The 27,560-nt window shown below is 41.0% G+C and overlaps 2 protein-coding genes and 1 long non-coding RNA gene across 8 annotated transcripts in view; 1 reads left to right on the top strand and 2 right to left on the bottom strand.

Moving 5' to 3' along the window:
- dact3a (dishevelled-binding antagonist of beta-catenin 3a) overlaps positions 1–7,474 on the bottom strand; it is a 15,213-nt gene extending 7,739 nt beyond the window's left edge. For all 6 annotated transcript variants that reach the window (XR_015500647.1, XR_015500649.1, XR_015500651.1 and 3 more), the window contains exons 1-3: positions 7,186–7,474; positions 986–1,109; positions 1–52 (exon numbers count right to left, since the gene is read on the bottom strand). The exon at positions 1–52 is cut by the window's left edge and continues 44 nt beyond it. Coding sequence is in view for 1 of the 6 variants with exons in the window: in XM_087269930.1 (XP_087126056.1) it covers positions 1–52; positions 986–1,109; positions 7,186–7,383 (374 nt within the window). In the remaining 5 variants the exon portion in view is untranslated. The remainder of the gene's footprint in view (positions 53–985; positions 1,110–7,185) is intronic.
- A 3,673-nt stretch (positions 7,475–11,147) lies between these two features.
- Positions 11,148–12,221, top strand: LOC147834953 (uncharacterized). The gene is made up of 2 exons (XR_015500642.1): positions 11,148–12,053; positions 12,127–12,221. It is a non-coding gene; the product is annotated as an uncharacterized LOC147834953 (long non-coding RNA).
- On the bottom strand, positions 11,522–27,322 carry LOC101883852 (protein FAM222A). The gene is made up of 3 exons (XM_087269912.1): positions 26,995–27,322; positions 20,716–20,813; positions 11,522–14,256 (listed from the first exon to the last, which is right to left on the bottom strand). The coding sequence occupies exons 2-3, from the start codon at positions 20,792–20,794 to the stop codon at positions 13,388–13,390; spliced, it is 948 nt and encodes a 315-aa protein (XP_087126038.1). The 5' UTR covers positions 20,795–20,813; positions 26,995–27,322; the 3' UTR covers positions 11,522–13,387.
- Between the last annotated feature and the right edge of the window lie 238 nt (positions 27,323–27,560).

The following is a 27,560-nucleotide window of genomic DNA, read 5'->3' as shown; positions in this document are numbered from 1 at the left end:
CTTGAGGAGATTTCACCGTGACTAGAGGAGTCCAACGGGCCCTCAGAGAAACCTGAGACAAAACACACACACACAGTTAGACACACACGCATACACACACATTAAAGGGGAAGTGAAAGAATATATGAAAGTAAATAAATATAAATCTCTCCTTTTATTTGAGGGGGACCCTGGCTGCGTCTGAAATCGCATGCTTCCATACTAAATAGTCTGCTAAAACAGTATGTCCAAATTCATAGGCTGCGTCCAAAATCGCATACTACAGTATACAGTACACTAAAACAGTATGTGAGCCGAGGAGTATGTCTGAATTCATCCAATTTGAAAATCAGTATGTGAGAAGTGCCTGAATGACCGACTACTACTGGCGAGATTCTAAAGTGTGCATCCAATGGTTAAGTCCGCCCCTTGGCCCAGTAGTATGTTAACTTCAAATGCAGCACCTAGTAAGCAGTAGGAGATTTTGAACGCAGGCTTGTTATTTACAGCTGCATTTTCCAAACGGTTTTCACTTTGTTTAGGATTAAACTGCATTAAACTGCAAGTGCTCATTCATTCATTCATTCATTTTCTTGTCGCTTAGTCCCTTTATTAAAGGGGGGGGTCGCCACAGCAAGTTTTGCCCTTCCAGCTGCAACCCATGTCTGGGAAACATCCACACACACACTCATCCACTACGGACAATTTAGCCAACCCAGTTCAACTGTACCACATGTGTTTGGACTGTGAGGAAAACCGGAGCACCCGGAGGAAACCCATGCGAAGGCAGGGAGAACATGCAAACTCCACACAGAAACACCAACTGAGCTGAGGTTCGCGACCCAGCGACCTTCTTGCTGTGACCTTCTACTGCGCCATTGCGTCGCCATAAGTGCTGATTCAGTTGTTAAATGTATGATGTGAGTATCTGGGGTGGTGTGTGAAGTCAGTATGGTGGTCTGGTGTGTGTGATGTCACTAGTGTGTGTGTGTGTTCTGTGGTGTACCTGCGCCGGCTCTCTCTCCATCTTCAGTGCAGTTCTCCACTGCTGCCGCGCTGCTGTTCTCTGTGTCCACCTTCAGCTCTCCAACCTGATGCTGCAGCAGCTTCATCAGACTCCAGCAGCTCTCCTGAACACACACACACACACACACACATGCATGCGTTAAACACGCTGTGCTATTTTGCATGTCTAATCATGGCATATGTGCCAAACTAACAGGTAATTGTATAGTTGAAGTCAGAATTATTCACCTCCTGATAAATGTTTATTGTTTTCATTTTTTTTCCCCAGTTTCTGTTTAACGGAGCAGATTATTTCAGCACATGATCATTCTAGTTTTAATATCTTATTTCTAATAAATAATTTCTGTTCTCTTTGTTATGATGACAGATGAACGTGGCATGTGCCAGACGGTCTGCTATGCGCATTTCAGAAACTGCTGATCTGCTGGGGTTTTCACGCACAACCATCTCTAGGGTTTACAGAGAATAAAGAGGAAATATCCAGTGAGCGGCAGTTCTGTGGGCGCAAATGCCTTGTTGATGAGGCCAGAGGAGAATGGCCAGACTGGTTCCAGCTGATAGAAAGGCAACAGTAACTCAAATAAGCACTCGTTACAACCGAGCTCTGCAGAAGAGCATCTCTGAACACACAACACGTCCAACCTTGAGGCGGATGGGCTACAGCAGCAGAAGAGCACACCGGGTGCTAGAAATATGTACCTAATAAAGTGGCCGCTGAGTGTATAAAGGGAATAAAATGGGCCAGCCTAGTGACTGGGTGTTTATGTGTGTGTGTGTGTGTGTGTGTGTGTGTGTGTGTGTTGTTTTCATTCCTCTGTCTGCTGCAGTCAGTCTGTCAGCGCTCTTTAAGCTCCAGCTGACCAAAGAAACTCAGTGTGTGTGTCATCCGTCTGTTCCGACAACACAAACACACACACACACACACACACACACACACACACACACCTTCAGCACACTATTACAGAAACTTCGAGAGTGCTAGAATTATTGCATGCAAGCTCACTGTCACACACAGCACACACACACACACACACACACACACACACACACACACACACACACACACACACACACACACACACACACACACACACACACACACACACACACACACACACACACACATTGCAATGAGTGTCAATGATGACACCTTAAGGTAGATGAGTGTGTGTGTTTGGGGGAGCTATGTTTACCAATGTAATGTTCTTATTTAGGTATTTGTGTGTGTGTGTGTGTGGGGGGGGGGGGGGGGGGTTGTGTACGTGTGTGTGTGTGTGTGTGTGTGTGTGTGTGTGTGTAATGTGCAAGTCTCTCTCTCTTTTTATATTATTGTGTGTGTGTGTGTGGGGGGGGGGGGGGGTCCCCAAATCAGATCAAGCACTAAAGGCTGTCAGCTTAACCTGATGAATCACACACTCATCACCATGGAGACGGCCAGATCCAATCAATCTGACCAAAACATCTCGCTATCAATTATTCATACTGACCACTTTATACAAGGACACGATCAGGTCAACACACACACACGCACGCACGCACACACGCACGCACACACACACGCACACACACGCATGCACACACACACGCACGCACACACACACGCACACACACGCACGCACACACACACGCACACACACGCACACACACACGCACGCACACACACACGCACGCACACACACACACACACACACACACACACACACACACACACACACACAGTGTATCTTCCAGTTTTACGGTCGTCTCTCCTCATGTTGTTTATGCTGTATATTCTCTCGTCTCCCCTAAACTCAACCCTCACAGCAAACACTCTGCTTCATCTGTCAGCCCTTTTCCTCATGAACACCGAAATAATGTCCCCACAGGGTCAAAATTAACTGGTATTGGTATATTTGTGGGGACATTTGGTGCTCAATGTAGTGCATAGTGTAATATAGTAGACCACACACACACACACACACACACACACACAGTGTATTCCTGGATCAGTGCTGACAGCAATCTGACACAAGACAACAGCCGGAAACACTTCACACGCTGGCCTCATTTCATCTCTGTGTGTGTGTGTGTGTGTGTGTGTGTGTGTGTGTGACGGCTGTTTGTGCTGTGCAAACACAAATGAGTGTGTGTGTTTCTGCAGACCCTCATCAAACACCATCAGGTCATTCGGGTCACAAACTGCAGCAGCAGCACTCCACAATAATCGCCGCTTCACATGACAGTCTGACCTGTAGATTCACCAGTGATCAGACGAACGCTGTGATTAACACTTCTGTCCTCCGGCTTCGCTAATAAAGGGGCTCCATGATGGCAAAAATGACTGTTATGCAGGGTTTAACCCCAGTTGTGTGTGTGTGTGTGTGTGTCAGCAGTGTGTGAGTATCTCCAGCAGCCTCTAATGCTCAACATGTATTAATTGTGTTTGTTCTGATCAGACTTGATGCAGAAACACTGTGATTGAAATTCTCCCTTTGTACGTGTCATCAGAGGGGGAAGCCCCGCCCACAATTCTACCTCATTAGCATGTCCAGCAGGCCTAAGTGAGAAGCAGCCGTCTGTCCATTCGCCATTAGAGTGTTTGAGCTGCTGAAGATGATGTCAGCATAGACTAAGAGCATTATAGATGTGGAGTTCTAGATGAACAGAGACAGGAGCCACATAGACTGACTGAAGCATCAAGCACACACACACCTGAGCAGCACTCACAACACAAACACTGCTGTTTCACATCTGCCGTCTGTAGCTCCGCCCTCTTCTAAAAAGAGCACAACCTCATTTGCATTTAAAGCGACAGTCACCAAAACACCACAATGAGGATCACAGCCTAAAAGGGTCAGTTTCAGAGAGCTGGAGGACATCATCTGTGTGCTGTTCTCAGCTCAAACAAACACACACACACACACACACACACACACACACACAAGAGAGACAGCAGAGATGCATGTACAGCTTGTAGAAAGAGGTCTCCTTTAAATGCACACAGAACTGTAAGTTCTCTCCCCTCACCCCCTTCTGTTGAACTCAAGTGCAGATATCCTGAAGAATGCTGGAATAAAGTCTGTTTCTTTGCCAGCATTCTTCAGGTTATCTTCCCTCGTGTTCAACAGAAGACAGAATCTCCCTCGGTGTATCAGGATGGAGATAAACTCATATCAGAGCTGACGAGCGTCTGTGAAACATCATCATCATCATCATCATCACTGTAAACTCAAGAGGTCTGCGTCTGAGGAATGTTCAGCACTGGCAAACATGTGTGCAGCTTGATCAATATTTACGTCTTATTGTTGCGTTTTTCTGCTTTGTGTTTTGGTTTCCTGCTCTCAGAATGTGGCATTAGGTACGGCAGTGCACTATGAGGATATACAGTGTTCATTATTAATGAGTCGAGCCCTCACAGATCTCTCCTCTACAGTCATATTCTCTGCAGGACGCTCTACTGTAATATATCAGTACCAGTGACAAAACTGATCAACTCATCTACCAAAAACACTGACGATCACAGAACAAATACAGTGAAAATACAGTTTGACTCTGGTTTTAACCGTTTTAATTATTATTTTCTAATCTTTATACTTCTTGTTTTGTGGTTATTTTATTGCTTTTAAACCTGTTTTATTACATTTTCATTTTTTTAATCATTAATTATTTGTTTTGTTAATTTCTTATTCTTGTTTTGTGATTATGTTATTGCGTTTAAACCGGTTTAAATACATTTTTAATCATCTTAATTATTAGGGTTAGGGTAGCCCTAACCATTTTAGTTATTTATTTTTATTTCTTATACTCGTTTTGTGATTATTACTATTCCTTAAATCTTTTTTAATACATTTTTACTATTGATTTTTTAAATTTCTTAAACTTCTTTTGTGATTTTGTATTCCTTTAAACATGTTTTATTACATTTTAATTATTTGTTTTCTTTTTTTTTCTTTTTCTTGTTTTTCTTTTTTGTGATTATTGTTTTAATACACTTTTAATCTGTTTTTATCATTAATTATTTGTTTTTTCTTATACTTGTTTTGTGATTATTTTATCTTTTAATTCATTTTAAACCTGTTTTAATACACTTTTAATACATTTTAAATATTTGTTTTTATTTTTTACACTTCTTTTGCGATTATTTTGTTCATTTTAAACCTGTTTTAATACACTTTTAATCTGTTTAGTCATTTTAATTATTTGTTTTTTTTCTAATACTTGTTTTGTGATTATTTATTCTTTTTAAACCTGTTCTAACACATTTAATTCTGTTTTAATCATAATTTTTTTTCTTATACTTGTTTTGTGATTATTTTATCTTTTAATTCATTTAAACCTGTTTTAACACATTTTTAACACATTTTAAATATTTGTTTTTATTTCTTACACTTCTTTTGTGATTATTTATTCTTTTTAAAGTGTTTTAATACATTTTAATCTGATTTTAATCATTTTGATTATTATTTTTTATTACTTATGCTCAGTTTGTGATTGTGTTATTCATTTTAAACCTGTTAAAATACATTTTTACTCTGCTTTATTCATTTTAATAACTTTTCTTATTTCTTATACTTGTTTGTGATTATTTTATTTCTTTTAACCCTGTTTTAATACATTTTTGATCTGTTTTTTATTATTAATTATTTGTCTTTTTATCTTTTGTAATTACTATATTTTTCATTCCTTTTAAAGCTGTTTGAACACATTTTGTTTTTTATGATTTGTCTTGTTCATGTAAACCATTTTAAAACACCATTATATATGAATGTGCAATATAAATATCCGTGCCTTTCCTAATAAATGCTTGATAAGTATTTTTCACATGTAGTTCATGTTAGTCTATTCATTTAACTAATGCTAAGACATTGTACCCGAAAACAAAGCACAAAAGAGATGTTTTATTTCATTTAGCCCAGACCTGGTGTCCACCATGCAGCTCTTTATGATCAGATCTATGAATGATGTCATTTATTATTCATTATTAATGATCTGTTTGTTTTGATGAGGAACAGAAGAGTCACTCCCGTCCTGTGCAGATTCAGCAGAACACTTTCTCTGCTTCAGTCTTCTGTAATAAATCTCCAGAAACCAACCCGTTCAGCTCACTAACAATATTAGTGTTCTGTGGGTCAATAAATCACTGACTGACCGCTGAACATGCTTCTCTCGGGAATATCACAGTCATTCCCACATGAGAAATACAGTACAGTCGTTTACTTTCACAGAGCTGCGTTTAAATAACCCAGCACTTCTGTAAAGTGTACTGCATACTGTTCATATTATGTTAATATAACTCCAGCACACTGTGGTATCAGTGAAACAATCAACTGTAATAAACAATGCAGTATACTTTAGTTTTACTGCGGTATTCTGTGGTGTATTGTAGTTTAATAAACCATTTAGTTGTAGAAAACTACAGTGTTGGGTCATTTGTTATTATGTTTATAGTACTGTGGTACTTTTGTTACTATAGCAACTGTAGCATCACCACAACAGATCAATTACTATAGCTGTTGTGTCACCATAGCAACTGTAGAATCACCATAACAGATCAATTACTATAGCTGTTGTGTTACCATAGCAACTGTAGAATCACCACAACAGATCAATTACTGTAGCTGTTGTGTAACCAACAGCAGAATTCCCACAATTCTTTAGCATGAATAAAAACACTTACTATAAAATTTACAACAGTTTTGTTTGTCTTTCGGCACATAAAATACTTGAATATTTGAAACATTTTGCTATAATAATCATGATAACTAGGGTCGGGCCGATAAACAATATTATATTGAATCTGGATAAAATTTATGTCAATAACAATGATTAGCTCTGGCCTTTTTAACTCTATATTGATCTAACACAGCAGAAATGTGCAACAGTGGGAATCTAAAAGTGTGTTGAAATTAGAGATGTGCTGATTTTTTTACTTTTCTGAAAGTATGTTATTAAGGAAAAAGTCAGAATGTGCGATTATAAAACCAACTTCACCATAATTATTAGTTTTTCCTACTATGGAAGTCAATGGTTGCAGGTTTTCAACATTTTTCAAAGTATCTTCTTTTGTGTTTCTCAGAAGAGATAACTCGGTTTTTAAAAGGTTTGAAACAAGTAACGGGTTAGTAACTTTCATCTTACTTACTACACCCTTTAAGAGCCGGTTTAACAGACTGAATTGAGCGGTGGGTGGGTGTCTCTTACCGGTGTCCCGCGCGGGCTCTGCTGCTCCGCGGGCCGCCACTGGTGCTCCGGCGGCGGGTCTGGACTGTGGAGTCCCAGCGCGGAGATGATAAGCGCCTGATGCCGCCGCTTGAGCAGCTCCAGCTCGCAGATTCCGGCCAGACTGAGCTCCAGCCGCTGCTTCTGCCGCCCGCGCTCCGAGGAGAACACGCGGAACATCCCGGAGCTCTGCCCGACGGAGGAGCTCAGAAGCTGGCCGCAGCAGCGTCCGAGGATGGGTCCATGCTGGAGAGGAGCTGACAGACAGTCTGAAGAGTTCTGCACATCTGCTGGAGACTCTCACAGCTGACACCGCTCGTTAACATACACGCCCCGCCCCCTGTCTGTTATTGGCTGAACACATAACCCTATGATTAATAATGCATTTAACAACCCCGCCTACAAAAACCAGATGGGCTGTGTCCGAAATCACCCCATTCGACTGTAGTCCACTAGAAGAGTTATGCTCTATTTACTGTATGAAAGACAGGGGGCGACACAGAGGCTTGCTGGTTTGAGTCTCGGCTGGGTCAGTTGGTGTTTCTGTGTGGAGTTTGCATGTTCTCCCCGTGTTGGCGTGGGTTTCCTCCGGGTGCTCCGGTTCCAAACACATGCGCTATAGGGGAACTGATCAACTACACTGGCCTTAGCATAGGAGTGTTCGTGTGTATGAGTGTGTATGAGTGTGTATGAGTGTGTATGTTTCCCAGTATTGGGTAGCAGCTGGAAAGGTTGGCGGTTCATTCCGCTGCAGCAACCCCTGTTGAATAAAGGAACTAAGCCAAAGGAGAATGCTTGAATGAATAATAAGGTGATTGTTAGCAGGTTAAAAGAAGATATTTTGAAAAATGTTGGAAACCTCTAACCATTGACCTCCATAGTATGTATTTGTTCCTATATTTAATCAATACATGTTTCCAACATTCTTCAAAACATCTTCTTTTGTGAATTTAGGAAAAAGAAGCATCTAACTATTGAGGATAAAGTCAGAGTCTGTGGCGCCACCTGCCGGCCACCTCCATCAGCTCCAGTTTAGAGTTTAGAGAGAAACGAAAGCGGATTTAGGGAGCGTCTCTAATTTAATAACTTTAACAGCATTTGAGGAGAATGAACTGTACAACTGTACAGCGTTCATGTAGGTGTCAACTTTAATCTACATCTTTAAATGTTTAATATTTATTCAAATAAAATGTCAACCATGCGTTAAACTGCTATATTTTTGTACATTACATATACATTTAGTGTTTCTAAATCTACTCAATAAACCACAGAATGCAGATTACCGTTCAGTTACTGTCGCTGTGATTGCATAAGATTGTAGAGAAAGAGTTTTAAAAAAAATTAAAAGGTTACAATAAAAATAAAAAATAAAAAAGATTAGTTGAGTGGTTCCCCAACTGAAAAAACAGCTTAAACCAGTCTAGGCTGGATGGCTGGTTTTAGCTAGTCAACCAGGCTAGCTGGTTTTAGAGAGGTTTTGCCACTTCCAGGCTGGTTTCCAGCCTGGTCTTAGTTGGAACATGAATCAAAAGTAAAACCAGCTAAAACCAGCCTAGCAACTTAAGCTGGTTTAAGCTGCTTTTTTAAAGTAGGCATTGTGGCTAGAAGGGATACAGCTGCGGTCGGAAGTCAACGAGAATGAGAATCTTCCATTAATTGTATTTCATTAACGTCTACCTCAACCCTGAACCTCACAGTAATGCATAAACTGTAATTATACAGAGTATTATTCAAATTACTAATGAAATTACTCATAAATTGTTCTTTATTAACACCTACCTAAACTCTCACAGTAATATAAAAACAGTATTTACACTTAGTATTATTTACATTGTGTATTAAATTACCTAATAATTGTTTATTATTAACGTCTACACCTACCACAACCCTAACAGTAATGTAAAGACAGTATTTATGTCATGCAGTGTCATGGAAGTAGTTGTATATTGATGTTAGTATACAATCCGCAGCTGTATCCCATCTAGAATTTACTGCAGTTTCCCGCCAGTAGCAGCAGAGGGCGCGCGTGCGCAGTCGGTCATTTTCTGGATTCCTCGCAGTCGCGGTGATGATCCTGAGTGAGTTCAGCTGAGGAGAAACACCAAAACACCGACACTGCTGGAGGAACTGTCTGAGTAATCAGTCGGTGAATTGCTAAACTCTTGTGGTTTGAAGGGTGGTGGAAAAGTATGACTAATATTAAATGTGGCTCAGTGAGTAGCACAATCGCCTCAAATCAAGAAGGTCGCTGGTTCGAGCCTCAGCAGGGTCAGTTGATGTTTCTGTGTGGAGTTTGCATGTTCTCCCCATGTTGGCGTGGGTTTCCTCCGAGAGAAAGAGAGTCTCTGTATTGTGCGTGTGTGTGTGTGTGTGTGTGTGTGTGTGTGTGTGAGTGTGTAGTCCAAATCCTCTCTCTGGAGCAGGCTGATAATCCTCAGCTTTATCTGCAGCTGCTGCACAGGCCAGAGGAAACACTGATACACACACACACACACACACACACACACACACACACACACACACACCCCTTTAAATAATACACATATCTGCATACAAACAAACACACATACACAAACAAGCATGTACACACTCACACACAGTCAAACACGTTTACACACACATAAACTAACATGCATGTACACACATGCAAATGCACCCAGGCACACAAATGCATACACACGCGTGCACGCATAAACATATATATCCACACACACACACACACTATTATTGTGTCCTCTGGATGTTTTCCAGATTTACACATTTATTTCATTCACTCATTCATTTTCCTTTAGCTTACTTCCTTTATTAATCAGGGGTTGCCACAGAGGAATAGCCCGCCAACTATTCCAGCATATGTTTTACAGAGCAGATGCAACCCAGTACAGGGAAACGCCCACACACACTCATACACTACGGCCAGTGTAGTTGATCAGTTCCCCTATAGCGCATGTGTTTGGACTGTGGGGGAAACCAGAACACCCAGAGGAAACCCACGCCAACACGGGGAGAACATGCAAACTCCACACAGAAACACCAACTGACCCAGCTGAGACTTGAACTAATGACCTTCTTGTTGTAGTGCGAATGCACACATGCTTTATCATCAACACTGACTCGACTGTAGATGTTCCTGATGGCGCAGCATTAGTTCTTCATCTTGATGTTTTGCAAAGCTGATAACAGCAGATCTGAGCTCAGCCTCGTCTGATCCTCATGTTATTGCCTGCAAACTCAATATACTCAACTCAATCCCTCAGTTTATATAGTTTATATCTGCAAAACCTGTAGACCAGCCTGCTGGATCGCTCTGGGCACAACAGAAGGAAGGATTTAGAAAAGCTCCGAGCACATTTGAATCATTGTGCGATCATTACATGCATATATTATACTAGTGTACACACATTTGTTTTAAAACTATTACTAAACCTAACTTAACATACAAATCCCTCCATATACAGCGGGGGAAATTAATATTGAACACGTCAGGTTTTTCTGGGAATAATATCTGTAAAGGAGCTGCTGACATGAGCCAGAGTTTGGTAAAAACCCCAAACAATACAAATATAAACATGAGACGGAAGATATCTGAAGAATTGTTCTGTGTAATAACAGTGGAATGACAAAAGTGCTGAACTGAAGTGTGTTTAATACTGTATATAAAAGGCTTTATTAATGACGGCAGTCTAAAGTCGTGTCTCATATGGAGAATGAAGCCTCATGCAGTGCTCAGGTGTGAGTTTCTCTCAGTCTTCATCAGAGTGTGTAAATCTTAAAGCTTCTGTGGGTCTCGTCTATCAGATCTGAGCTGTTTTCTGTATTCTCTATTGGATTGGGGTCAGGTGATTGGTTGGGCCATTCTACAGCTTGATTTTCTTTCTCTGAAAGCATCTGAGAGTCTCCTCGGCTGTGTTTGGATCATCGTCTTGCTGAAATAGCTTGATCTTCATCCTCCTGCTGATGTAGATGTTGGACTGAAGCAGCTGATCTTCATTGACACTGAGGAAGGGCAGAGGCTTGCTGAAGAACCACTGACAGATTCAGCTGCTGTCTGGGTGTTCACTGCACAACTACACCTTCCTTTCTTCATGTGTAACACTTTTTACCTGCATCATTTCATTTTATTATGCCTAACTTTATTTGTAAATTAATTAGATTTGTTTTCTTTGCATATCTAAGTCAACAGCACCTTTAGAAATATGTTTTCTAAGAAAAATGGTGACGTGTTCAATACTTATTTCCCCTGCTGCACACTCATGACTTCTTATGGATGTGTGCAGACGTCATGGAGTTAAAATAATGACAAAGAGACTGGCAGGAGTAGAAAACATTCCTAAATTATATTTATTTGGACAATCTTCAGATTTAAGACACTCACACACACACGCACACAAGCACACGCACACACTCATACACACAGTAAATAATTACAGAATAATCACAGCAAGGCTCGTTTGACCATATTATAATTGCACTTTTAAATGTGGAGCCCAGAATATGTCATTTCACACACACACACACACACACACACACACACACACACACACACACACGAATGAATCAATAAATAAAAAGTGAAGGAATAACATATTTAAGATGCTGATGGATCCTGTGTTGAAGGCGTACTGAACAATATTTGAACAACCACAGAATCCCAAAACACACTTGCAGCCAATCAGCAGCAAGGGGCGTGTCAAGATGGAGATATCAAAAAACAGCGTGTCTAGAAATTATGTTGGAGATATAAAAACAGGCGTGTCTAGTTAAAAAGGGGCTTGTCTAGTAATGATAATAGCAATATAAAAGGGGGTGTGTCTAGTAATGACAATGTAAATATGAAAGGGGCGTGTCTGGTAATGTTAATAGCGATCTAAAAAGGGGCGTGTCTAGTAATGATAATGGAAATATAAAAAGGGGTGTGTCTAGTAATGATAATGGAAATATAAAAAGGGGCGTGTCTAGTAATGTTAATAGCGATCTAAAAACGGGCGTGTCTCGTAATGATAATGGAAATATAAAAAGTGGTGTATCTAGTAATAATAATAGCGATATGAAAAGAGGCGTATCTAATATTGATGATTGAAAAATAAAAAGGGGCGTGTCTAGTAATGATACTATCAATATAAAAAAGGAGTGTGTCTAGTAATGATAATGAAAATATAAAAAGGGGCGTGTGTAGTAATTATAACAATAGTGATGTAAAAAGGGGCGTGTGTAGTACTGATAATGAAAAAAACAAAAAGAGGCGTGTCTAGAAATGGTAATAGAAATGTAAAAAGAGGCACGTCTAGTAATGATAATATCGATATAAAAGGGGCGTGTCTTGTAATGATAAAGGGAACAAAAAGGGGCTGATCAAGTAATTATAAGAATATAAAAAGGGGACGTGTCTAGTAATGGTAATAACAATATAAAAAAGGGGTGTGTCTAGTAATAATATCAATCTAAAAAGGGGCGTGTCCAGTAATGATAACAGCGATCTTATAAGGGGGGTGTCTAGTAATTATAATAGATATATAAAAAGGGGTGTGTCTAGTAATGATATTAACAATATTAAAAGGGGCGTGTCTAGTAATGATGATAAACAAAAGGCGCGTGTCTAGTAATAATAATAGATATATGAAAGGGGTGTGTCTAATAATGATAATAACAATATTAAAAGGGGCGTGTCTAGTAATGATGATAAACAAAAGGGGCGTGTCTAGTAATGCTAATACTGAAGAGAAGAGGTACAATGTGTCAGTGTTGATCATCAGATGTCAGCATTAACCCTTTAGATCAGCCTGTGCTGAAGAGTTTCACACACACACACACACACACACACACACACACACACACACACACACACACACACACCATATAAAAGCCAGAAACTAGTACAGTAAATGGTAAAAATTAGTAATTGTCTTAATTCCAACAGTCAATGGAGCAAAAACAGCACCAACATAACCAACGGGGAGTGGATCTGAGTGTATTGTTGAGTTTTTACAAAACTCCAAAGCATTTTCTCAAAATATATGTCAAAATAAGATTTGTCAGCCAAAATCAATCCATTTGCTGAAACACAGAGAAAGCTGTGGCCAAATTAAGCCTCAAAGAGTGAATGAAAAAGTCCCCAACAGCACCGGGATAACTCATGACTCGTCATGTCCGTCAGGATTCTGGGTAAAGCTGTCCTCCTCCTGTTCTATCTGTGCAGCTGCATGTGTGTGTGTGGCGGCTCCAGCAGCGGCGGGACGCTCTCGAACCCTCGGCCCAGCATGCGCTCCTTGATGCAGGCCGGATGGATCCCGCTGATCAGGCTCTCCAGAGAGCGCAGACTGCTGCTGAGGCCGTGAGGAAAGCCGGGGTACACGGCCGGATGCTTCCCCAGACCTGTGGAGCCACCGGCGGGCAGCGCTGGAGCCTTAAAACACTCACTATCCGGAGTCACCAGAACACCGGACCAAGCAGGAGCCAAAAACTGTCCTGCCGAAAACTCACGCACTGCAGGAGATGATGAGAGTTTGCTTTCAGATCTGTAGCAGACCTCTGAGATTCTGATGCTGGGTCTGCTTGCGGAGCCGTACCCCTGCACACAATAATCCAAACCCGCAACATCTGCGCTCTGTGTGGGCAAAACAGCTCCGGAGTGTCCGCTCTGAGTGAGCGATACTCCCGAATCAGCGCAGGACGCTAGTATGGAAGGGTTGGATGGCCGGGAGGTGTGCTGGGCCACACACGGCATCTGCTGGAGCGGTGCATACGGAGCGGCCGCCTGTTGTATTGGAGACAGTTTGGTTCGTTTGCCATGGTGATTTTTTAATACTCCTTTAATCTGCGCATGTGTTTTGGCGATGGTCAGCAGGCCCTGGTAGGCGCTGGGGTGTTGATGCGGGTAGGGGCTGAATCTGGTGTCCAGGCCGTTGACGGTTCTGCTGATCTGCTTATGCTGAGGGACTCTGATGCTGGAGGGGAAGATCCGGATGGTCAGCGGGTTGTGGGACGTCCTCTGCATGTAGGCGTCCAGATCAGCCGCAGACGGGTATCGAGGCGCGCACACAGGGGTCAGATCATCTGCGGACACACAGAGATGCAGAGGGTAAATGGTAGGGCTGGGGGAAACAAACAGATGCATCAGGACCCTTTCTCTAACATGGCAATACCTTTCTAAAGTTCAGAATCAATTCAGCTTTCACATTAGTTTATGATGGTGTGGGTCTGTTAGAAACAGCTTTTATATCTGCAACGGCACGGCAGAACAACAGCATAAACTGAAGGGTTTATTCTGTGAAAAACTACCACCTACATGTACTTTATCCTGCTAATTGCACAGGTTCCTTATGCAAAATGTAAAACAAATAGACACCAAACTGTGTTCTGAGCCATAATATTTATTATTTATTGATTAAATGCTAAGCTAACAGAATGAAAACAGCTGATGGAGTATACACTAACCTGCACATTATTCAGACACAACATGGAGACAAACAGTCAAAAACTAAAACAGCTGATGGAGTATACACTAACCTGCGCATTATTCAGACACTAGATGGAGACAAACAGTCAGAAACACAACAGACACTAAAACAGCTGATGGAGTATACACTAACCTGTGCATTATTCAGACACTAGATGGAGACAAACAGCCAAAAACGAAAACAGCTGATGGAGTATACACTAACCTGCACATTATTCAGACACTAGATGGAGACAAACAGTCAAAAACGAAAACAGCTGATGGAGTATACACTAACCTGTGCATTATTCAGACACTAGATGGAGACAAACAGTCAGAAACACAACAGAAACTAAAACAGCTGATGGAGTATACACTAACCTGTGCATTATTCAGACACTAGATGGAGACAGTCAGAAACACAACAGAAACTAAAACAGCTGATGGAGTATACACTAACCTGTGCATTATTCAGACACTAGATGGAGACAAACAGTCAGAAACACAACAGAAACTAAAACAGCTGATGGAGAATACACTAACCTGCGCATTATTCAGACACTAGATGGAGACAAACAGCCAAAAACACAACAGACACTAAAACAGCTGATGGAGTATACACTAACCTGCGCATTATTCAGACACTAGATGGAGACAAACAGTCAGAAACACAACAGAAACTAAAACAGCTGATGGAGAATACACTAACCTGCGCATTATTCAGACACTAGATGGAGACAAACAGCCAAAAACACAACAGACACTAAAACAGCTGATGGAGTATACACTAACCTGCGCATTATTTAGACACTAGATGGAGACAAACAGCCAAAAACACAACAGACACTAAAACAGCTGATGGAGTATACACTAACCTGTGCATTATTCAGACACTAGATGGAGACAAACAGCCAAAAACACAACAGACACTAAAACAGCTGATGGAGAATACACTAACCTGCGCATTATTCAGACACTAGATGGAGACAAACAGTCAGAAACACAACAGAAACTAAAACAGCTGATGGAGTATACACTAACCTGCGCATTATTCACACACTAGATGGAGACAAACAGTCAAAAACGAAAACAGCTGATGGAGTATACACTAACCTGCGCATTATTTAGACACTAGATGGAGACAAACAGTCAAAAACACAACAGACACTAAAACAGCTGATGGAGAATACACTAACCTGCGCATTATTCAGACACTAGATATAGACAAACAGTCAGAAACACAACAGAAACTAAAACAGCTGATGGAGTATACACTAACCTGCGCATTATTCACACACTAGATGGAGACAAACAGTCAAAAACGAAAACAGCTGATGGAGTATACACTAACCTGCGCATTATTCAGACACTATATGGAGACAAACAGTCAAAAACTAAAACAGCTGATGGAGTATACACTAACCTGTGCATTATTTAGACACTAGATGGAGACAAACAGTCAAAAACACAACAGAAACTAAAACAGCTGATGGAGTATACACTAACCTGCGCATTATTCAGACACTAGATGGAGACAAACAGTCAAAAACACAACAGAAACTAAAACAGCTGATGGAGTATACACTAACCTGCGCATTATTTAGACACTAGATGGAGACAAACAGTCAAAAACACAACAGACACTAAAACAGCTGATGGAGTATACACTAACCTGTGCATTATTTAGACACTAGATGGAGACAAACAGTCAAAAACACAACAGAAACTAAAACAGCTGATGGAGTATACACTAACCTGCGCATTATTCAGACACTAGATGGAGACAAACAGTCAAAAACACAACAGACACTAAAACAGCTGATGGAGTATACACTAACCTGCGCATTATTTAGACACTAGATGGAGACAAACAGTCAAAAACACAACAGACACTAAAACAGCTGATGGCGGTTGGGGACTTTTTCTCTCATCAGTAAAACACTGATGTTTCCAATGTGAGCTGGTGCTGTCCAACAGAGCGCCTCATGCCGGAGGTGTTCAGCAATAAATACAGAAGAGCGATGAGCACTGGATGAGCAGAAATGATCAGACGGCACGCAAGAAAAATCGCCCAATAAACTGGAGGATATTGAAGCGCTCTCCGTCTCCTGATTTCCTTCATCCGCAGACATCTGCATCTCTCTGAAAACTCATTTTGTGCAGGGAGACACCTCGGGCAATGTTTGATCAGTGCATTATGAAATTAATTTGGTCTTTCTTCAGGACAAAATTGGATTACCCTGGGAAATCAAGAGAAAGACGCTGAGATGAGGAGGGGGACGGGAGAGGAGCTAATTCTGTTTTCGTGGCTTGAGTGGAATTCATTTCATGGCGTTTGGCTGTGCAATCCACTCGGATACGGGATCTTGCCAAATTAGCGATATGAAGCAGTGGATTGGAAGCACAGCTTTATATAGCTTCTGCATCTGTTTATCCACACTATAATGATGGCAGAAGCATCACGTGTGCTAGTAGGATTCTGCTGGTTTCACATTTTTAGTTGAGATTATTTGTTTTTATCACGGTACATAGAACTGACGCGATATTAATATGTTAGCTGCACTAAAAGGTTACTTTAGCAAAACATACTAATACAGATAAAGTCAAAATGATTATGCAAATATTTCCCAAATGATGATGAACAGATTCAGGAGTTTTTCACGGTATTTCCTTTAATATTTATTCTTCTGGAGAAAGTCTTATTTGTTTATTTGGGCTAGAATAAAAGCAGTTTTTAATTGTTTTAAAGCCATTATAAGGTCAATATTATAATCCCCCTTAAGAGATCATTTGTTGCCAGAATTTCACCATTAAAATATGCTAGAAACCTTCAAAGATAATTTGTTGCCAGATTTGTACTGCTAAAAATACGGTAAAAACCTTCAAAGATAATTTGTTGCCAGAATTGTACCATTAAAAATGCAGTAGTGTCCTTAAAAGAAAATTTTTGTTGCCAGATTTGTGCCGGTAAAAATAAAATCAGTTAAAACCTTCAGCAATATTAGTGTTGGATTATCTCCAGAACAAACCACTGTTATACAATAGCCCCTTTCACACATACAGACCTTTCTGGAAAATTGCCGGAAATTTTCCAGAAAGGTTGTATGTGTGAACAGGCCCTTTTTGAAAATACCGGTAAATTCGTTCTGGCTATTTTCCGGAAAGAGAAGTTGTAAGATTACCGGTAATTTGCCGGAATGCTGCGCTGTGTGAATGCAGAAGGAAGATTGCCGGAAAGAGCGCGTGCACGTCTAGAACGTGCTGACGTGAGACACCTGCTTTAGCCAATCAGAACAGTCAGACGCATTCACGTGCGCGCGGTTTATGAGAATAAAAGCCTTTGAATATTTTTCCAGACACATTTAGCTGCTAGATGTTTGTCAGATCACGTTTATATGTTCCTTCTTAATGCTGTGTAAATAATTATCGATAAAATGTTTATGATTATCCGTTGTTTGTTTACCTTCAAGCTTTGCGTGTGCCTGTGAGCGCCCATACCGCCAGCACACACACATATCATGAACATCTCGACATGCGAAAGTGTTCCTCTATATGTTTTCATTGGAGTTGTACTCAATACTGATCCATCCAGAGAGCTTGTAATGTAGTCAAATGTTTACGAACACAAGCGCAGCCGTTTAAAGCTCATTTCTGGTTAATGATGTCAGAATTTACCGGCATTTTGCGATGGATGTGTGAATGCTCTTTTCCAGAAAAGTTCCGTAACATCCTCGCCAGTGTGAACAGCGCTTTTTTAAATTTACCGGTAAAGTCGTTCCGGAAATTTTCCGGATATTTACCGGTATCACTGTGTGAAAGGGGCTATTGACTTGCCTAATTACCCTAACTTTACCTTAATTACCCTAGTGAAGCCTTTACATGTCACTGTAAGCTGAACACTAGTGTCTTGAAGAATATCTGGTCTAATATTATGTGCTGTCATCATGGTGAAGATAAATGTATTTCTCTTCAGTTATTAGAGATGAGTTATTACAATATTATGTTCAGAAATGTGATGAAAAATGGTTAAAGTACACTGGACTTCAGCTGTATTTATTTACAATGTGGAATCGTGGGATGGCTACAAATGCAGTGGCTTTAAATTGAAATGGCCTACAGCGAGTGGAGCATGTGGGAAAGCAGCGGCGACAAACTGAGATTGGATTTAAACAGCATTATTCAGGCAATTTCATGGCTGTTTAGTTCCATGCAACACAAGGAAGGTGGGAAAACGTGCTCTATTTCTGAGCGGTAAATCTGCCGGCAGAGAATATGATGGAAATGACACCTTGATGGAGTTTCTGACATGAAAAGAAAAGTGCTGAAATTAGGACAGACTGTGCAGCGGTCAATCAAAGTCAGCGAGGGGTGGACGACTGAAGGAGATCTGGGAAAATAAAAGAGAGATGCGAACACAACGCACTGGGCTTCATTGAGCGTCACGCGATGCCGAGCTCACGTTGTTCCCGTCTGCGATTGATTTGGGACTTCATTTCATTCCCGGCCCACAATGAGCCTCCAACTGTGAAAATGATTCAATCTACAAGATCCATCTCATAAAGGGAATCAATTGAGTGTTTAAAATGAAGGGAAAGCTGAGGTGGAGGGTCCCGCAGCTCAGAAACACTCGCGCAGATTGGGGAAATCTGAGGACGGGGGATCAGAAGGAATGATGGAAATGAGTGTGCTTGAATACAGAGCTGCTGCTTCTCAATGGAATCAGTCAGAGAGCATTACAGAGCCGTGAAATAACCCACGGTGTACATGTGCTGACTGGCAAAACAGAAAGTGTGCAGGAGTCTACCTTTAGGAGTACAATCCTTCATCTTTTAAGGTTTTTACCGTATCTTTAAATGGCACAATCTGGCAACAATTATCTTTTAGGATTTTTACCGTATTTTTTAATTATGCTAGCACAAAATGCCTTTGAAGGTTTCTACCGTATTTTTAGCGGTGCAAATCAGGCTACAAAACGTCTTTAAAGGTTTTTACTGTATTTTTAACCTACCGCATTTTTAAGGGTACAAATCTGGCAACAAAACGTCTTTGAAGGTTTCTACTGTATTTTTAGTGGTACAGATCTGGCAACAAATTGTCAAAATGTTTCTACCATATTTTTAACAAAACGAATCTGGCAACAAAATATTTTTAAGGTATTTTTAACGGTACTGGTTCTGATGCCAAAACCAATATTAATACCAAATACTTAAACTGGTTACGATTCAGACACATATACCAATACCCATACAGATGCCAATACCATCTGGGCTGTATGATGGAGATCAGCAGTGATTGGCTGATCGCACATAATTAAAACCATAAAGATGTAATAACTGATCTGACTCCAAGGGTAAAGTTCACCGTACGACTACAGCGACACAGAGGAGGAGCTAACGACTGACAGCCAATCAGAATCCACCCTCAGACTGAGAGATGAGCGTTCAGCTTGCAGATGTTGAGCAGGCCTCGACTGGGAGATTCATGTACATTAAATCTTGCTCTGACACACACACACACACACACACACACACACACACACACACACACACACACACACACACACACACACACACCTAATAAGCTCAGTCTAGACACATTATTAATATTAACAGACATTAATAGACGGCCCAGAGCGCATCTGAATCTGCTGTGACTTTTACATCTGCTCTCTCAGTCGTGTGTGTGTGTGTGTGTGTGTGTGTGTGTGTGTGTGTGTGTGGATCTGCAGACACTTTATACTTTAAACTATTAAAATGTTCATATAAGTCCCATATTGACATTGAGAATCAGAAATAAATGAGGGGAAAATAAAAAATTAAAACCCAAAACACAGGAAACTGCTGATTTATAGTGCAGTTTATGCACGTTTTGTCTGATCAAATAAGAAGTGGATCCTACTCAGTAGTGTGTGCAATATGCACGCACATCTTGGCCTTTCCATCAAGCATGTTTATGTCATAATCCAAAATCTGCATGAAACTGCTGCTGACTCACATCACAGCAAACACTCATTTAATAAGGTGATGCATGGCAACAGTTGCTAAGGAATGGCTGGTTGGTGAAGTGTGAACTCTTACTGGTGTGCGGCGGAGTTTCCCGGATCCTGGCGGCACAGGAGAACTGATGCTGCTGCTGGCTCTGCAGACACGCCAGCATGGTGCAGGCCTTCAGCAGTCTGCAGACGCACGAACAAGCAAACACCGTCAGAACACACACTTCTCATCTCAAACATTCAGTCTAAATGGTCTACAGGTGAAGTCAGCCCAAATGATGTGGAATTTTTCACAGTATTTCCTCTAATATTTGCTCTTCTGGAGAAAGTCTTGTGTGTTTTATTTGGGCTAGAATAAAAGCAGTTTTTAATTGTTTTAAACCTATTTTAAGCTCAATATTATTAATATTCAGCAATATTAGTGTTGGATTGTCTCCAGAACAAACCACTGTTATACAATGACTTGCCTAATTACCCTAACTTTACCCTAATTACCCTAGTGAAGCCTTTACATGCCACTTTAAGACTAGTGTCTTGAAGAATATCTAGTCTAATATTATTTACTGTCATCATGACAAAGAGAAATCAGTTATTAGAGATGAGTTATTAACACTGTTCTGATTAGAAATGTGTTGAAAACAGTCGTGTCTGTTTTCAGGAATTGGGGAAAAATACATGGGGGTGAATAACTCTGACTTCAACTGTATCTGAGCTCATCATTATTCATTCATTCATTTTATTTTCAGCTTAGTCCCTTTATTAATCAGGGGTCGCCACAGTGGAATGAACCACCAACTATTCTAGCATATTTTTTTTCACAGCGGATGCCCTTCCAGCTGCAACCCATCACTGGGAAACCTCATCATTATTTTTTATTATTTATTTATTATTATTATTGTTTGCTAAAAGCAGATGGTTCAAATAAATCAATAGAATACCTAATCAGGGAGAAGAATATGCTTTTTTTAACCAAAAAACTATCAAAATAACAACATCAGTTCTTTGACGGATGTTTAACAGCATAAGGGTGGCAGCAAATCATCACTCACATGAGATCCACCAAAAGCAAACCATAACGGAGCCTTTCCACATGAGTGTGCTTCTCAGCATTGAAGTGGTCATGGCTGGTAAACTCAGAGCGAGGTGAATGGGAGAGTATAACACATCATATCAAAGTCCTATTTGCTGAAATAATGACAGAAAAACTTCAGGATTGTGTTATCGAGACATTAAGTAGGAGGAAAACAATAGTGTGAGACTGATAACGGCAGCCAGAAGAGAGAATCATGTCAGATTTACTGTCCTGCCCCCATACACACTGCATTATTCCATTCAATTAATCCTTATTTCTGTAGCACTTCTATAATATAGACTGTGTCTCTACTAAACTGAAGCGGTGTCAGTCCAGTGTTCAGAGCTGAAGTTCAGTTCAGTGTGGTTTAATCTTCACTGCTGAAAGTCCAAACACTGAAGAGCAAATCCAACCAGTGGCGACAGTGGAGGAACAAACTTCACCAATTGACCAAAGTGAAGGAGAGAAACCAGGCTCAGTTGGGCTCCACCATTTCTACTCTGGACAAACTTCCTGTGCAGAGCTGCAGTCTAGGCGCCGGAGGCTGGAGAGCACTGGACGTCCAGCGTGGAGAAGCTGCAGGTGTGAGTAGGTCACCGGCGGGGTCAGTCTCATGCTCTCCACTCCTCCATGACCACCACAGCATCTGATCAGGATACAGCCAGGTCCAGAGTTATGGAGACCTCTAGATGTCCTCAATGGTTTTTATGGTTTTTATTACAAACACCTCGCACAAGCATTAATTCATTTTTTGTAATTTGATGCAAAGATGATATAATACATACATAAATACATATAAATGTCCACACACACACACACATACACACACACACACACACAAAATCTAAATCTAAGATGCTGATGACCATTAAACACGTATAACACACTTGTGAAAGCAATCAATTGGCCACTGAGATAATCAAGAAGCATCCAGAAGCAGACACACACAACACAGCAGAGAAGAAAAGCTGTGATTGAGTGAGGGTTTCATGCATCTCAGGTGAAGCCGCACGTGTGTGAGATGTGGACGAAGCACATGACAGTATTAATCAATCTCTCAGCGTGTCATCAATCTCGGCTGCTCTCAGAATGAATAAACACTGCGAGGGGCAGATGGGAAGCAAACCAACACCGGCATACATCACCTGTGTGACAACTTACAGCAGCAGTGAGCTCAGAAACACCTCGCCTTTCCTTCAGCAGACACGCCGACTTGCATGTTTAAAGACACATGAACCATTTCTTCATTAAAATATTCAAGAACAGCAGAACAGCGCTGACCTGTGAACTGATATTAACCCAAATGTTTGTAAGAATGTTCAAATCCAGAGAAATAATCTGTTTTAGCTAGTTAGACGGAGTGTACGTGTGTTTATGCCAGTGACGTACCACACCATCCATTTTTTATTGTTGTGTAACCATAGCAACTGTAGAATCACCACAACAGATCAATATAGGTGTTGTGTAACCATAGCAACTGTAGAATCACAACTGATCAATTACTATAGTTGATACATTACCATAGCAACTATAGAATCTCCACAACACATAAATTAAAATAGTTATTACGTAACCATAGCAACTATAGAATCCCCACAACAGATGAATATAGTTGTTGCATTACCATAACAACTGTAGAATCACAACAGATCAATTGCTACATTTGATGTTACCATAGCAACTATAGAATCACCACAACAGATTACTATAGTTGTTGCGTTACTACAGCAACTGTAGAATCACTACAACAGATCAATAAAGTTGTTGCATTACCATAGCAACTGTAGAATCACAACAGATCAATTGCTATAGATGATGTTACCATAGTAACTATAGAATCACCACAACAGATCATTGCGTAACCATAGCAACTATAATCACTACAACAGATCAATATAGTTGTTGCGTAACCATAGCAACTGTAGAACTACAACAGATCAATTGCTATAGTTGATACGATACCATAGCAACTGTCGAATCACCACAACAGATCAATATAGTTGTTACCATAGCAACTATAGAATCACCACAACAGATTAAATCTAGCCCTTTCCAGTGGTATGGTTCTGAAACACAACAGTACTTCCGAAAAGTCCGTGTGTGGTTTAAATCAGTGAGGCTGAGTGGAGCATGATGGTCAGTAAATGTTCTTTTTTGTAGATGAGCAGTGCTGACTCTTCTGAAGCGTCTCTCTGGCTGCTCTGGTGTCAGGCGGCTGTCAAACTCTGCCTGGTGAGGACAGTAGAGGCTCAACAGTAAAGCATTGTAAAGGCTCCACTCTCCGCCGTGATAAGAGTATTAGCAGGCCCAGAGCAGATAACGCTGAGCTTCTGTCTGCAGAGAGCTCCGATAAAGCCTGGAATCTGCTGTCTTCATCCTGCAGCTCAGAGGACACCGTCATCAATATATAGAGGAGAGCGCAGGGTGTTTGAGGACAAACTCAGGCTTCACTGGGACTCTTCATCTGCTCTGAGTCTGTGTGTCCACTGAACTGAGGCCACGGCAATGTCCAAAGTCTGTGGTCCGTTTAGTACAGGACTTCAAAGTGTGTGACAGGCCGCCCAGTGGCCGCTCTGATATCAGAATGAGCCGATAACTGAGCGTTTCCCAGCGGAGTCTGGATTCATCCGTGAAGCTCCTCATACATTTTTAATGTGATCCATTACTCCAGGATGAGCGATAAGAGACGCTCGCTCCTCTTTAACTGGGCTGCTGTTCAGCATTAGTGCTAGCAGAGCAGCAGTGAAGACAGAGAGATGCTCAATAACCACTGGAGCACAATCACAACTTCATCATCATCATCATCATCATCAAAATCATATTCATCACCACCATCTTCATCATCAAATAAATCTTCTGTCAACACCTTCATCATCACCATCAAACATCACCTTCATCATCACCATCATCTTCATCAAAAATCATCATCTTCACATTCACCACCATCATCTAAAATCACCTTCATCTTCATCAAAAATCATCATCACCATCATCATCATAAATAAAATCATCTTCATCAAGAAAAACCATTATCATCTAAAATCATCAAATATCATCATCATCATCATCATCACCATCTTCATCATAATTAAAATCTTCATCATCATTAAAATCATCTTCATCTAAAATCATCATCATTATCGTCATCTTCTGAAATCGTCTTCATCTTCATCAAAAATCATCTTCATCACATTTACCACCATCACCATCTTTGTCTTCATCGCCATCTGCGTCATAATCGAAATCATCTTCTTCATCTTCATTTAAAATCATCATCATCTTCATCAAAAATCATCATCATCATCATCACATTCACCATCTTCATCATCTAAAATCAGCTTCATCTTCATCAAAAATCCTCATCATCACCATCTTCGTCATGAATAAAATCATCTTCATCATGAAAAATTATCATCTAAAATCATCTTCATCATCATCAAACATCATCATCATGATCATTACCATCTTCATCATAATTACAACCATCTTTTTAATGAACAATCATCTTCATCAAAAACCATCATCATCATATTCACCACCATCATCACCATCTTCATCATTTCAAATCAGCTTTATCTACATCAAAAACCATCATCATATTCACCACCATCACCACCTTCAACATCAAAAATCATCATCCTCATCATCATCATCACCATCATATTCACCACCGTCATCACCATCTTCATCATCTAAAATCAGCTTCACATTCATTAAAAATCATCATCATCATAAATAAAATCATCTTCATCAAGAAAAATCATTATCATCTAAAATCATCATCATCATCATCCTCATCATAATTCAAATAATCTTCATCTAAAATCATCTTCATCATCATCAAACATCAGCATCTTCATCATAATTAAAATCTTCATCATAAAAAATCATCATCATCTAAAATCATCATTATATTCACCACCATCATCACCATCTTCATCATCTAAAATCAGCTTCATCTTGGAGGCCATTTGAGTGCAATGAACTCATCGTCATGTTCAAGAAACCAGTCTGAGATGATTGAGCTTTATGACATGCTGCGTTATCCTGCTGGAAGTAGCCATCAGAAGATGGAGACACTGTGCTCATAAAGGGATGGACATGGTCAGCAGCAATACTCAGGTAGGCTGTGGCGTTGATGCTCAATTGGTACTAATGGACCCAAAGAAAATCTCCCCCACACCATTACACCACCACCACCAGCCTGAACCGCTGATACAAGGCAGGATGATCCATGCTTTCATGCTGTTGAGGCCAAATTCTGCCCTGAGCATCCGAATGTGTCAGCAGAAATGGAGACTCATCAGAGCAGCAACGTTTCTCCAATCTTCTATTGTCCAGTTTTGGTGAGTCTGTGTGAATTGTAGCCTCAGTTTCCTGTTCTTAGCTGACAGGAGCGGCACCCGGTGTGCTCTTCTGCTGCTGTAGCCCATCCGCCTCAAGGTTGGACGTGTTGTGTGTTCAGAGATGCTCTTCTGCAGAGCTCGGTCAGTTTCTAAAATACTCAGAGCAGGCCGTCTGGCAGCAACATCCATGCCACGTTCAAAGTCTCTTAAATCCCCTTTCTTCCCCATTCTGATGCTCGCTTTGACCTGCAGCAGATCGTCTTGACCATGTCTACATGCCACTGCTGATCTCTGGTGATCTGAAGCGCTTTTATCCTCCCTTGTAAGTCAGCTAAATGAGTGAATGTAAACTGATGAGCTCAAATCTGCCGCCTGTCCCTTTAAATCTATATTCTAGAGTCTCCTGTCAGTGTTCATCCTGCGCTGGTGCACTATGGACACTTCAGTCAATCTCTCTCACACACACACACACACACACACACACACACACTTCTGGATCATCAGATGCTGGCAGAGACACACAGACTCACTCATAATAAACACACATTCTAACATAGAAACAGAACACACACTCATATCTTAAGATATACATTAACACACACTCTCTAACACACAGACAGAACACACGCAAACCCCAAGCCCCCCCCCCCCCCACACACACACACACACAAACATTCTCTCTCTCTTGCTCCTAGACAGAACACACTCACATTCTCCATTCTCTCGCTAATACATAGACAGAACACACACACACACACACACACACACACACGCACACGCACACACACACACACACACACACACACAGAGACAGACAGACAGACAGACAGACAGACGGCGGAGTGAGAGCAGCACAGGATGACAGGATCTGACAGACGGATCGGAGCTCTCTGTGTGTGTGTGTGTGTGTGTGTGTGTGTGTGTGTGTGTGTGTGTGTGTGTTTACCCTGAACTGAAGCTCTGAAGTGTCCGCTGAAAGCAGCAGAATGCATCGGTCAGCAGCGGCTCAGTGGTCCTCCAGCGTGACTTAACTTCATCATCATCTTCCTCATCATCATCCTCTTCTTCAAATGCACCTGCTTCACGGTGTATCCGCGACACCTTCCATCCGAGCAGCAGTAACGGTCCAGAATCACACTCAGCCGCTGTTTAACCGCCAAACGGAGCTATTGAAGGCCCAATCGCTGAGAGTTCGCCGATTTATAGAGTGTTTTTATAGGGTGAAAATCAGAGGATTGCGCGAGCTGGAGCTCTGATTGTGGTCCTCAGCTTCTGATCTCACACACCGGCGACGCGATGCTCCAGAGTCCGCTAACCGCGCTTCAGCGAATCACAACGCAGCTTCTTTGCGGGCGAGCCAATCATCAACGAGAGTAGGCGGGACTTAGAATGACGCCGTCCATGCAGCTGAGTGTAAACTCTTAAAGGCGCAGTGAAGTCATGTGCGTTTGTGATTGACTTTTTATAATTAATTACAAAGTTTGCAGCTATTCTTATCTTCCATACTGCTCA

Source organism: Danio rerio, chromosome 10 (genome assembly GCF_052040795.2).
Source record: "Danio rerio strain M-AB ecotype USA chromosome 10, GRCz13ab, whole genome shotgun sequence".
Taxonomy (NCBI): Eukaryota; Metazoa; Chordata; class Actinopteri; order Cypriniformes; family Danionidae; genus Danio; species Danio rerio.
Note: the sequence above shows the minus strand (reverse complement) of the source record. Positions and strands in the feature narration are given on the sequence as shown.

Excerpts from the sequence above, each read along its gene's own strand:
- LOC101883852 (XM_087269912.1), bottom strand. The coding sequence starts at position 20,794 with ATGCTGGCGTGTCTGCAGAGCCAGCAGCAGCATCAGTTCTCCTGTGCC. Across the intron at positions 14,257-20,715 it reads GGAAACTCCGCCGCACACCA|ATGATCTGACCCCTGTGTGC; the intron begins GTAAGAGTTCAC and ends GTGTGTCCGCAG.